Source organism: Carcharhinus amblyrhynchos, chromosome 3, assembly GCF_965287045.1.
Source record: "Carcharhinus amblyrhynchos chromosome 3, sCarAmb.v2.hapA, whole genome shotgun sequence".
NCBI classification, from domain to species: Eukaryota; Metazoa; Chordata; class Chondrichthyes; order Carcharhiniformes; family Carcharhinidae; genus Carcharhinus; species Carcharhinus amblyrhynchos.
Window position 1 is genome coordinate 103827896 of NC_137326.1, and position 13864 is coordinate 103841759.

General features: G+C 43.4%; 1 protein-coding gene across 3 annotated transcripts in view; it reads right to left on the reverse strand.

The window, feature by feature from the left end:
• Positions 1-13864, reverse strand: part of pex5la (peroxisomal biogenesis factor 5-like a) — a 185769-nt gene that overhangs the window by 5740 nt on the left and 166165 nt on the right. For 2 of the 3 annotated variants that reach the window (XM_080185633.1, XM_080185632.1), the window contains 3 exons: positions 11412-11609; positions 11074-11239; positions 9715-9872 (listed from right to left, as the gene is read on the reverse strand). In XM_080185633.1, the coding sequence (XP_080041759.1) occupies positions 9715-9872; positions 11074-11239; positions 11412-11609 (522 nt within the window). Of the gene's footprint in view, positions 1-3640; positions 4036-9714; positions 9873-11073; positions 11240-11411; positions 11610-13864 lie in introns of those variants that run through there. The other variant, XM_080185634.1, reaches the window with a different exon arrangement.

Sequence of the window (13864 nt, forward strand, 5' to 3'; positions counted from 1 at the left end):
TGACTTTCCTATGTCCATATCAAGGGATAGGCTTTTAACCAAATGTAAGTCAAGTGATTTCTCACAGCTATCATGGCTACATTTCTTGACATCATACTTCCAATAATGGAACATCACATACTCGTGCTTCTGATACATCTAACTTTTATTTCAAATGAAGCTTCACCTCTTTCTCCCCACACCCACACAGACACATGCCATGGTTGCCAAGGCATTCGTCCTTGTCTGCTGTACTCCATGACTTTCTGGTCTCGTCACTTCCCTTCCCTCTCAGAATCATGAGCTCACTTCCCACTCCATCAGTGTCCATATTCAACCGATAATTCTTTCCCATTTCCACCACCCCTAGCATGATGTCATCACCATGCACAATTTTCCCTCCTCTATCAGCATCTCAAAGAGACTGTTTTCTCCATGTCACCCCAGTCTATGCCTCAGTCACCCCAAAGCTCCTCTTTTTCCACGGCACAAAGGATGCAACACTTGCACTTTTACCCCTCTCACTTCTTTTCTGTTTTGCAATGGGCAGGAGAGAGAGAAACTGAACTTCTTTAGCCTCTCCCCTTCTGTCCATAAGCAGAGATGTTCTGAATTATTTTTAAAGTATTGATGTTTCTTTAATCCTTCAGTTTGGGTGATCCAATTTAATAATTGCTTGCAGCAAACTTGAGTTACGGTTAATTAACATTGTCAGTTTATTCCATTCAAACACAGCAGGGGTGGGGTTGGGACCACAATAAAAAAGCCACAGAAATTAATATTAGTTCATAATGATGTCCAGTGCTTAGGAGGTCAAAGTCCAGAGGGGGTGGCTTATGTGTTGAGTTCAATCCAGGTGAGTTTCTGCTTGGAGAAAATGGGAGTCCTTGAAATGAATGACACACAATGGAATTTCTGCACTTAAGTCTGCTTGGACCTGACTGCTGATCATCGCAATTAGAGATTTTTAGAACAGTTTTTAAGGTGTTGAGAGATGTTTGCAGGCTGTTTGCTCAGCCCAGGGCTTCTGGAGTTCTTTTGCATTTGTGTTAAACAGCAACCTGAGGGTTTCACAGTTCTCAACAGAACGTAGAGATTTAAAAGTCATCACTCAAGTCAAGTAAACTTCTTTCTCCACAGTGATATCAAAAGGGGTGTTCCCTATAGTCTGGAACTGGCTTTTGGTTTCAGGACTGATAATATTCCAGCCATTAACTTTTGGAAGAGTTACTATGCATATTGAGGTGCCTGTTCTGGGGAACTATTGTATAGGCGGACTCCTGCCTAGTGAAGCAGTTGAGGCTACCACAAATGTTTTTAAGGCAAGGATACATAAATTTTGAACAGTAAAGGAATTAAGGATTATGGTGAGCAGGCAGTAAGTGGAGCTGAGTCCACAAGAAGATCAGCCATGATCTTATTGAATGGCGGAGCAGGCTCAAGGGAAAGTCTACTCTGCTCCTAGTTCTTATTTCTTTTAGGTCTTCCATCCTGCCTCCTTTCACCTGCGCAACGCCTATTGCATTTCTACCTCTTCTCAGTTCTGACGAAAGGTCAGGACCTGAAACAATAACACTCTTTCTCTCTCCACAGATTCTGCAGGACGTGTTGGGTATATCCAGCATTTTCTGTGTTTTATTTCAGATTTCCACATATGCAGTATTTTACTTTTGTAATAATGGATACACTTGCCAATAAATTGGCTGAGTATTTCTTTTTCAATTTGAGCAACACGTAAGTATAATCATTACTTTTTCTAAAAAAAAGGCATACGTGATCACTGATATGATGACAACTTCATACTAATCATGCGACTGATTTGCCGAAGAGCTATCTTCAGGGCAAATTTCAGTTTGTGTGAGAGAGAGAGACGGGAAATGTTTTAATTTAGTTTAGTTTGCACCATGAGCAAGTGATACTGCAAGGATCAGTGTGACGATGGTTGAGGAAAGGTTAATCAGTATTAAAGCAGTAAATTAAAGCAGTTAATTATAATTGTTAGACACAGGCATGAGAAGGGGCTGACAGTAACTGACAGCACTTTTCACAAAGGAAGCAATAATTTTGCTACAGCATTTAATTACCTACATGTCAATCAATGACACGTGACTGCTAGTCCTGACACTATGGTGTGGAATCAAAGTTATATAGGCTGCAGGTTAAGGAAGGCTGGGGATAGTGAAGGTGCAGAGTTTTACGTTCTGGGGCTCTAACTCCATGGCAAGCATCTTGTGGTCCTGATGAGCTTCCCAGCAGGAAATCAGACTGATTGACAGAGGTTTCCAATTGGACAAGGAGCAGACCAGAAGACCAGGTAGGGTCAATCCACAATCCCAGAAGGTAGTTGACTGATCCTGAGGTCAGTGTTGGAAAATGAGGTATGGGGAATCCGATCCTTTTTTCAAAATAAGCCCAAGTATTTTTTCATTCATGGTACATGGGCATCATTGGCTGGCCAGCATTTATTGCCCATCCCTAGTTGTCCGAGGGCAGTTGAGAGTCATCCAGATTGCTGTGGCTCTGGAATCACATGTAGGCCACACCAGGTACAGATGACAGTTTTCCTTCCCTCAAGGATATTAGTAAACCAGATGAGTTTTTTCAATAATTGACAATGGTTTCATCAATCATTCCAGGTATATTTTATTGAATTCAAATTCCACCATCTGCCTTGGCAGGATTTGAACCTGGGTCTGCAGAACAGTAGTTGAGTTCCTGGCCTAATTGTCTAGCGATAATAGCACTAGGCCATCACCTCCCCTTGGTATAATTTCCTTCCTTTTCATTTCTATCCCTCTAGAGATAATGAGTTTGATTTTTTTTTCTTGATCAGATCACTGCTGCTGCTCCCCTGGTTGACAAGCAATGCTGTGAAAATACTTACTTTCTCCTCCATTGATTGCACGAGAGCGGAGAAATCAGAATCACAGCCAATTTCTCGTCTCTTGTGATTTTATGAGAGCTGGCTTTCCGGTGAGATCAGCCTGTGCTGCAAATGGGTGAGAGGTTGAATGACACATTTAAATCTTTATTAGTGAACGCGGCGCTCAATTGTCTGGACTCACTTGCCTTATGGCTGAGAAAGATTCTCTCTGGTGAGGAAAACACCTGCTCCCCACGAATGGAGAACAGTTGTGTTCGCCTTGCTGATGGAACTGGAGGCAGAGAGCAAGGGGGGTACCCCTTGGGCAGTGCCAGCTTGACAGTGCCAGTCTGGCACATTGGTAATGCCCACTGGCCTATGGGGGGGGGGGCAGGGCCTATGGGAGGGCACGATGCCTGAAAGGATGGCCCAATCACAGAGGGAGGTCCTGCTGTGCACTCTGCATCACGATCGGATGGGGGTCGCAATCAGTCTGGCTGGCTGAGGTGTGGCAGGGGGTTAGATGTCCGTGATGTGGGGCTCACAATTGGCTGCTCGCCCCCACAATTGCAGGGTAGGAGAGAAGTTTGCGAGGCTGCCTGCAGCAGCAGGTGCCTGACAATGCTCTGTCTGTCAGATTCCTATTGTTGGAATTATGCATGTGCAGAATCAGAGGTCTGCACATGCGCAATAGTTCCCTCTGCAGGTTGGCTGGTGAATTAAGCCCAACCCATTGCCTGCAGCAACTAGAAATGGACTAGCCCATATTTTTAATATGTAAGTAAGTTTGGATGCGAGAACTGGCCCAAAAAAAATCAAGAACGCTCCCATTTTCTCACTAGCTGGACACTTAAAATCATTCTCATAAATTTCTGCTCTCAGGGCAGGATTTTTCAGCTGCACTCACCCCAAGACCAGAAAATCCTGCCCAACGTCAACGAATATTTGCATGGTTCCTCTACCTCTACCCCTTCCTTAATACTGCCTGATAGCGCCAAAGACCTGGGTTTGATTCCACCCTTGGGTCACTGTCTGTGTGGAGTCTGCACGTTTTCCCCGTGTCTGCATGAGTTTCTTCTGGGTGCTCTGGTCTCCTCCAAAAGTCCAAAGATGTACAGGTTAGGTGGATTGGTCATGATAGATTGCCCATTAGTGTCCTGGCATGGCTGGAATCTGAAGGTGCCAAAGTGACCCTTTAAACAAGTAAACAAAATGAGTAACATGGAATCAAATTTAGTGGCATATGTTTTTCTATTAGAATGTTGAATAAAGATTATGGGTGAGATTGTCCAGCCTTCTAGCTGCATGCTTCCTGGTGGCAGGAGGTGGAACGGTGTTTGCTGGTGGTGGGACTCTCTGGTTGTCATTTTCTGGTTGGAATTCTCATTGTCATCACCCCACACTGGCAAGAAACCCATTGGGCAGGGGTACGCTGCTGGTGGGACCAGAGAATCCTGCCAGCACGATCAGCTGAAGAATCCCGGCCTACACTGTCTTTCTTACGGCCAATACTGAGGCAAAGTGGTCTATAATTCCTCAGACTTGTTCTATCTCTTTCCTAAAACATGGGAAGATTGTTAGCTAACTTCTAGCACTTTTTATTGCAGAAGGTAAGGGGGCATGGAGTTGGGGGTAGGGTGTTAGCGTGGATAGAGGATTGGTTGTCAAATAGGAGGCAGAGAGTGGGGGTCAATGGGTGCTATTCGGATTGGCGGATGGTGACTAGTGGAGTGCCCCAGGGGTCGGTGCTGGGGCCTCCGCTATTTACCATTTATATAGATGATCTGGAGGAGGGAACCGAGTGTATGGTGTCGAAATTTGCTGATGACACCAAGATTGGTGAACGGCAAATTGCGCGGAGGGTGTGGAGAGTCTGCAGAAGGATCTAGATAGGCTGGGCGAATGGGCCAGGAACTGGCAAATGGAATTTAATGTTGGCAAGTGCAAGGTGGTCCACTTTGGTAGGAATAATGGGAGGAAGGACTATTACTTACGTGGCGAAAAACTGCAGCAGGCGACGGTGCAGAGGGACCTCGGGGTCCTTGTGCATGAGTCGCAAAAACCCAGCCTGCAGGTGCAGCAGGTGGTCAGGAAGGCTAATGGGATGCTGGCCTTCATAGCGAGGGGGATTGAATATAAAAGTAGAGATGTCTTGCTGCAGCTGTATAGGGCATTGGTGAGGCCGCAGCTGGAGTACTGTGTGCAGTTTTGGTCGCCGCACTTATGCAAGGATATTTTGGCCTTTGGAGGGAGTGCAGAGGAGGTTTACTAGGCTGATTCCGGAGTTGAGGGGGTTGAGCTATGAGGAGAGGCTGAATAAACTAGGCTTGTATTCGTTAGAGTTTAGAAGAATGAGGGGAGATCTCATTGAGACATATAAGATGATGAATGGGATGGATAGGATAGAGGTGGAGAGACTCTTCCCGCTCAGAAAGGACAGTAGGACTAGGGGGCACAGCCTCAAGATAAAGGGGGGGCGGTTTAGAACAGAGTTGAGGAGGAACTTCTTCACTCAAAGGGTGGTGAATCTCTGGAATTCTCTGCCCGTTGAAGTGGTGGAGGCTGCCTCGCTAAATATTTTTAAGACGCGGGTTGATGGGTTTTTGATAAGCGAGGGGATTAAGGGTTATGGGGAGAGGGCGGGAATGTGGAACTGAGCCACGACAGATCAGCCATGATCTTATTGAATGGCGGGGCAGGCTCGAAGGGCTAGCTGGCCTACTCCTGCTCCTATTTCTTATGTTCTTAATGAATATGTATGTGCAAGATCTTCATATTAGAAACAGAATAGTACAGCGAAGAAACTACTTGGCCCAAGATGTTGGTGCCAGTATTTATCTCCTCAGGAATCCCATTCTTTTGCTTGCCTCCTACCTTTTAAAATTTTTATCTTCCCCCAGGCACTATTTATTTTAAAAGGAATTACAAAGGAATTACTATTTCAGCAATTGTCTGTGACAAACAACTCTACATTTCGATCATGCATGTAAAGGGATTTTGTTCTAATTTTCTCTTTACTTCGTTTTGTGACCATCTTAAGTCGGTGCCCAACTGTGTCTATTTTACTGACTGCTGGAAATAATTTATTTACCGAATTGTAATCCTTCGCAAGTCTTTGAAGATCTTTATCAGGTTTCCCCCCTTGATTTGGCTTTTGTGAAAATGCCCCACGTTCTCAATGTTTCTTCATAAAATGGTAATCCCTATAAAAATTCTTGCTCTATATTTAGAAAAGAACACAATATCATATAAATTATAACACTCTACTAAGTGTAAATTTGTGTTCCTTTCTGGCTACAAAATGTAATTCCTGTGAAGTTACTACTTCACATTCGTTGAAACATCAATCAAGAATCCACAGCGCATTCTTAGATTGTTCCTTTACATTTTTCTTTGGCACAGTGTGAATAAATCTGACAGTTAGGAGATGTGAACTGCATGTACTATTTTTATTGTGTGATTGACAGACCTTCCACTGTATTGCTCTAGAAGAGTTACAGGATGTGCTACCTTATTTCAACGGAGGGTCATTGCTGGTTAATACACAAAATAGTGTCAGGGGAATTATTTTTCAGTGACTTGAGTCAAATTCTTTTTAACGTTTAAAGTTAATTTATTAGTGTCACAATTAGGTTTACGCTAACGCTGCAATGAAGTTACTGTGAAAGTTTCCTAGTCGCCACACCCCAGCGCCTGTTTACATACACTGAGGAAGAACTTAGCATGGCCAATGCACCTAACCAGCACATCTTTCAGACTGTGGGAGAAAATTGGAGCACCTGGAGGAAACCCACGCAGACATGAGCAGATCGTACAGACTCCACTTAGACAGTCACCCAGGCCAGGAATCGAACCCGGGTCCTTGGTGCTGTGCAGCAGCAATGCTAACCACTGTGCCCCCATGTTATCTTTCACATGATGTCACTGTTTTGGGGACTGAGTTCTACAACTCAAACTGATATGTGAAATCCATAAATTAATACCCTCAACTATTGAATGTTTATCTCTTATCTCTAGCACAGTCTGGACTATTCATTGATTCAGTAGGTAACATGTAGTAAGTAAACATTTGGGAAAGGAAAATGGTGGTGTTTAGTGGCATATGTGGAACACGTTGGCTTTTGGTGGTTTTGAGGAGTATTGCTGGGTATGGCAGTCCTGCAGTGGAGCATCTGGGAAGGACAGCCACCTGGTTTTGAGAAAGTGTGGGCTTCCTTAACACTGTTATAAGGTATTATTGTCTGTCAGTTGGGCCTCAAGAGGACCCAGTGTATGATGTTATGATAGAAGATGAGTGGTCAATAGGCTGTGGTCTAGCTCAAGCCTGGATTTTGGATTTCGTTTACCACACCCTGGCTCCCGACTTTGAGCCTGAGCCATCTGCTTTGGTCTCAGACCAAAAGCTTCTTTCATTAATGCAAGATTTGCTGTTTCTGTAATTACTGACTGTATGCTGGTATACGGCCTGCCAGTACAATATTTGTACTTTCACGGAATGGTTCCAGCTCTGTCATGTTCAAGCCAGCTCACTACAAGAACAACTCAGCTATTCCCAAACCCCACTCCCACTTCTCCTCCATAGCCTGCAATTTCTTTTTGTTTTTCAGGTATTTATCCAATTGTTAAAATGATTTCAACAAAGGGAATGATTAGGTGAGGTAATATGGTAGTAAATTTCTGCTCCAGGATTTCACAGAATCTTTACAGTGCGGAAGCAGGCCATTCGGCCTGTCAAGTCTGCACCGACCACAATCCCACCCAGGCTCTATTCCCACAATTCTACATATTAACTCTGCTAGTCCTCCAACACTAAGGGACAATTTATCAAGGCCAATCAACCCAACTCACACTCTTTGGACCGTGGGAGGAAACCTGAGTACTTGGAGGAAACTCTCACAGACGTGGAGAGAATGTGCAAACTCCACCCAGTCACCTGAGACTGGAATTGAACCCGAGTCACAGGCATTGTGAGGCAGCAGTGCTAACCACTGTGCCACCGTGCTCAGTAGAGTTTTTTTGTCTCTTTGTAGTTTTAGTCATTTAGCTCACCATCAGGGTTCATCCTTGTCTGGGTGCTGGAATCAAATTCTGGGGCTCAAGCCCCACCCGGAATGTACACATTACCCAGGCCGGCATATCATTTGCAACACAGAGTGTGGCCACTTTACAGGAGAGACATAAAATCAAGGCCATTTGTGCCTTCTTGGATATAAAAGCTGAATAAAAGATTCACTTTGATCTCCTGGTCCATTAACAAACAGCTCGAAACAGATTATCTGGCCATTAGTTCTTTGCTGCTGTTAGGTTTATGCTGTGCACAAAATGGTTCCTACATTTTCCTACGATGCAATGACTACACCTCAAAAAGTACTTCATTGATCCTAATGCACTTTGAGCCAAATTGAGGCTATGAATGGCACAATGCAAATATGAATTCTTATTTTAATTGTGTGGACACAAATATCCTTCAACCACAATTAGGAAAATGAATCAAATTTCAAGAATTACATTCTACTTACATTAACTATATTACAAGACAGACCAAGATATTTCAGATTTCTTGCTGCCACCATGCTGTTAGCAATATTGCAACCACAGTGGGAACATTTTCTTGCTTTGCTACTTCTCCTCATGAAATCACTGAAGCATTCTAAGAGAACAGGGGTGGGATATTTCTGGAAAATGTCAGGAGGGAAAAAAAAAATGGGATTCACAACTGGCATCCGGTCAGTCGCAATCTTCCCGGTCCACTTTCTTGGACAGGGACAGCCTTGCACCAGGGAACAGCGTGAGGCTGGTGATCAAATGGTGATTTCAATCTATTTAGCAAGCTCAGGACTCAATTGTATCAACTCACTAAAGATTACACCTTCACCGGCGGAGGTCACACCAGCAGGGATCATATGTGGTCCTCACTAATGCGGACCAGGCTTGATGGCCTGGCACCAGAGGCCATTGAGCCCCCAGGGGAGGTCTGGAGTGGAGGGGGTGTGCTCCTTGGGCAGTGCCAGCCTGGCACACTGACATTGCCCAGTGTACATTGGGCAGTACTGAGGGGGATGAGGCAGAGCTAGACTGGGGTTTGGGGGTGAAAGGAGGGAAGGGAATGGGTGGAACTTTGCTTGGGGCATAGGTGCTGGTGGTGGTCATGAATCAGAGGCTGGATCCAGCCATCAGGAGGCTGGGGGAGTGGGTGGGGGTGTCAGAGCTGGTATTTGGGATCTTAACAACTGGAAGTCTGAGGGGGAGGGGGAGGGGGAGAGGATGGGGAAGGGAAGGGAAGGGGCGGGGAGAGGGTGGGAAAGGTAGTGGGGAGACATGGAAAAGGGGGCGGGGGAAAGGAAGGGAATGGGGGGAAGAGGATGGTAGGAGGGTGGGAGGGGGAGAGTGGGGAGAGGGGAAAAAAAAAGGGGGAAATATGAGGGGGTGGCTCTTGTCAACTGATCTCCCACGCCCCACCAGTGTAAATCCCTTGATGGCCTCTGCGATTCACTGAGTCCTGGAAATTCCTTCAATTAAACTTGCTCAAAAATACAGGTGAGGAAAAACTCCCATATTCCTGCTCATTGAGCACTTAGTTTTTTTTTGGGGGGGGTGCAATCATGCCTCAGATTTTCCAGTTCCCTATAAAGAGCAATCAGAGGAAATCTTTCTACTACATTGTGATTTTCTGAACACAAAAGAATCCTTATCCCATTGTTTTAAAAAACAGCAATGCTGGGTCTCATTTTGGAATAACTGATCCAGCAACAAATGTCTAAAATGGAAGGAAAAAAAATTGCTGAAATCTCCAGGACTCAATGCCTCTCTTCAATAAACAGGCAGTCAAATCACAAAGTTAAATTTCGAGGAAAACTGAATTTAGCACCTACTTGTAAGCTCCCAGGTTGATGCAACTGATTCCCAGGTTGTACCTTGATCGGATGAAACCAGGCTGAATTTCCAAAGCCCTTTGGTAAGCCTCAACAGCTTCCTCACTCCGATCTCCATTTGCCAAGGTAGCTCCAAGTCGATTCCACAATAAGTAATCCTTGGAAATATACATGTACGTGCATTTTAAAGCTATTGTCAGCAAAATTCCAAATGGCAAGATTTACATTTGCCTGTTTAATGATTTAATACCACATTCTTTGTGTGTTTTATCTGCAGTTGTTGCTATTTTTTAAATATATAGTTTTTAACTTAATAACTTCAAGCGTGATGACTGCTGTGAAATAATTGTGCCTATAGAAACCTGATTGTGACAATTTTTGTTCAGGAATTCTATCCTAGTAGATGCTGGTTTTGGTGGCTTTCCAACAACTCAAACATGGGAGAATGTGTTTATTTGTATTGCAACACAAGGGGGAGCACTTCTTGTACATGTGCAGGGGCAGATGCAGTTTGTGTCTGTGAAACTGCTTTTGCTAAACGGTGATGAAGATAGAACAAAGACAAATATGAAAATACAATATTGTTCAGGTTCCCTCCTGTTCTACCAAACACCAGCCCACCCCCAGCTCCCTCCATTGATTTTCCCCCATAACTCTGGCCAATTCCACCCTGGTCTGTGGATCCTTGCTGTACCTATGCTCCTCCCTTCTACTCCCCACCAACCATTCTGCTTGAGCTGGAAGGAATGAGGGGCCATGGTGGGGAATTGGGAAGGTGCAGGGGAAAGCAGTGACTGAAAGCGAGCCATTGGCGGAGTGAGAGCCAAACAGGTTTGAGGGAGGAAACGGAAAGGAAAGTAGAAGCATATCAAACAAACAAAATCTAAATTATATTACTCCCACTCATAGTTTATTTATTAGTCTCACAAGTAGGCTTACATTAACCCTACAATGAAGCTAATGTGAAAATACAGTAGTCACAACACTCCGGTACCTGTTTGGATACACTGAGGGAGAATTTACCATGGCCAATGCACCTAACCAGCACGTCTTTCACTCTGTGGGAGGAAACTGGAGTACCTGGAGGAAACCCACGCAGACATGGGGAGAATGTGCAGTCACCACACCAACAGTGACCCATGTCGGGAATTGAACCTAGGTCCCTGGTGCTGTGAGGCAGCAGTGCTAACCATGGTACCACTGTGCCACCCATTTTAGCCATTAGACTATAACCAATTTCATTTTCAAAGCCCCTTTCCAATTTAGTTTTGCGGAAGTGAAAAATCCTAGTTGAAACTGAAATCATATTGGAATCATCATAGTAAAAATATGCAGTCATTCAAAAGGGTGAGATTTTACCTGTGGTCTAATTGTCAGTGCGGCATTGAATGCATCAACAGCTTTATTGTATTCGCCACTGAGGTTAAAAAGTACACCTAGCCCAGTCTGCAGGTCTGGGTCTATTGTATCAGAATTCTGGTGGGCTGCTTTCAGAAACAAATCTTTCACTTCTGCAAGGAATAAGCTAAAAAGATTTATGTTAATTGGGCATCAAGTAAGTAAAAATGTTCCTTATAATTAACTCAATCATACAGTTAAAACAGATTGTATGCAAATATACTTTCTTTTGGCAATTGCAGTAATTATGTTTGCAAACAAATTTTTCACCACTAACTCAAACACAGATTTGTAATTACCTGCCATCCGTTTCTTTACTTTCTTTCCTTCCAAGAGCTGGAGATCCAGTTTTCCCCCTTATTAGGTACTTGTACTTGGGGTTATGTCTGATCCAGTTTTTTAGGGCTTCACTGGCCTCTTGTTGTAGACCCGTGTTGGTGAGACTTACTGCCAGTGCCATAAGAGCGACCAAGTTGCAAGACTGCAGTTCCAGACATCTAGAAAGAAAAATGGATTTGCAGATTTTTCCAAAGACTGATGTGGCACAGCATTTTTCACTCTACAGGCGGGATTTTCCGGCTGCACTCACTGCAAGACTGGTGAGGGTTTGCATGGTCTGTGTGTGCCGCACTGTGGGAATATTCCACCCTACATCTTTAAGTGCTTTGGAAATGACTTTACAAGATCACGAGGACCGGAAAACTAAAATTAAGATAATTTAGTTAAGAAGGGAAGTATTAATGGACTTTGTGTGTATAATTAACATCTATCAGTAGTCATAATGAAAAAAAAAATCACACATTACTTTTTATCGACCATTTTACTGACAAGAGCACAGTTAAAGTACAACTGCAAACCCGGAATTGGAGAATTGAGATCACATGCCCAACAATGGTGTGTTTTACTCATCTGTTATTTATTTACTAATCAGAAATGCAATTATCCACATCTGGATTCTGAATTAGTCACGTGTCTATTGGTTAACTTATTGGACAACATTGGTTTCGATACATTAGGAAGAAAAGATAAGAACATATTAGTTCAGACACAATGGGATGTTCTTAATCACCATAATTTTATTTTTATCTTTGTTCTTTTCCTTACAATTACATTCCCTTCACATTTAATCTATTACATTAGCTGTGAAATTACTTAGTGCAATAGTAGTAAATGGATGTCTTTTATATGTTGGCAGTTTAAATTAGTAGAGAGATGAATCTCAATGGAATGTGGTAAGCATTCCTAATTGGCTCAAGAGCTAAAGTACAACTTCAGACGTATTGTCTTGGATTTTGTTTTTGGTTTGCTCTTCCTTGGTTTGAAGCTACACGCTCGCTTTTTACTTCCTCTAAAGTCTTCACCTTTCATGCTGTACACGTCGAAACTATATCTATTGTCCATCCCCACTGGACCTTGTCTTCAACTGCTGAAGACCTCCGCATTACTTGTGACTCCACAACATATTGATTTGGGAATCCCAACATTCTAAGCCAACGCCATACTGTTTGACAGACATGTGGCCTACAATAGGTAATCTTCAATACGAGTGATAGTTTAATAACTGGTTTTGATAGAATAAATAAGGAGAAACTGGTTCTGGTACCAGAAGGATGGAGGACACAAATTTAATTGGCAAAAGAATCAGTGCTTAGTGAGGACAGAAAAATACACAGTTAGGATGATTTGGAATACATTGCCTGAAAGAGTGTTGGGAGCATGTTCAACATTAACTTTCAAAAGAGTTATGACAGCTATGGAGAAGGGTAGACGAATGGGACTAATTAGGTGGCTCAAAGAACTGGCACGATGACATTGGGTCAAATCCTCCTGCTGTGCTGTTCCATTCTATGCACACCAAATGAAGTCAACATACATCCTGGAAAATATGCAATTGGCATTCCTTTGATGTTACTTTTCAAGTACTTCTTGATGGTACAAGTTTCAGAGCTGCCAAAATAAAGTATTGGGGAGTTGCCCTAATGCCTTCTCTAGCTACTGTGCTTAGAAGTGGCTGATAACATCCAGGGATGTTGATCAAGTGATCTGCACTATTCCTGGATGGTGTTCAGCTTCTTGATTGCAGTTCTGCCCATCTAGATGTATAAGACATGCTCCATCAATTTTTAATTGCTAATGTATTTAATTAAATTTAAATTCCCCAATGTTGCGAAATTTGAACCCAATATCTCCAGATCATGAGTCCAATCCTTTCCATCATTAATCCAGTAACACTGTAGCACACATATAGTAACTATGCTACTTAACACAATCCATAATTTGGAGTCCATAACCTCTGTCCATAAAACTTAGCTGTTTAAGCCTTTGCATACCTAGTGAAATCGTCAATTTGTTAATTTTGCCTAAAGCTGCCTGGAATCATATCAGCCAAGTCTCAAAATCATACAGGGCTATGACATTGCTGAGGATGTCCTGTTCTTGTTAATTCCCAGGTCCCCACCATCATTCGTAACTGGATGTGGCAGGACGATAATGATTTGATTTTATTCATTAATTGTGGACTGTTCAGGTCTAACAGTAGAATCATAGAATACTTACAGTGAAGAAGGGGGCCATTTGGCCCATCGAGCCGGCACTGACAACAATCCCACCCAGGTTCTATCCCCATAACCCCATGTATTTACCCTGCTAATCTCCCAGGCATAAAAGGCCAATTTAGCATGGCCAGTGCACCTAACCAGCACGTCCTTTGGACTGTTGGAGGAAACCGGGGCACCCAGAGGAAACCTGGGCA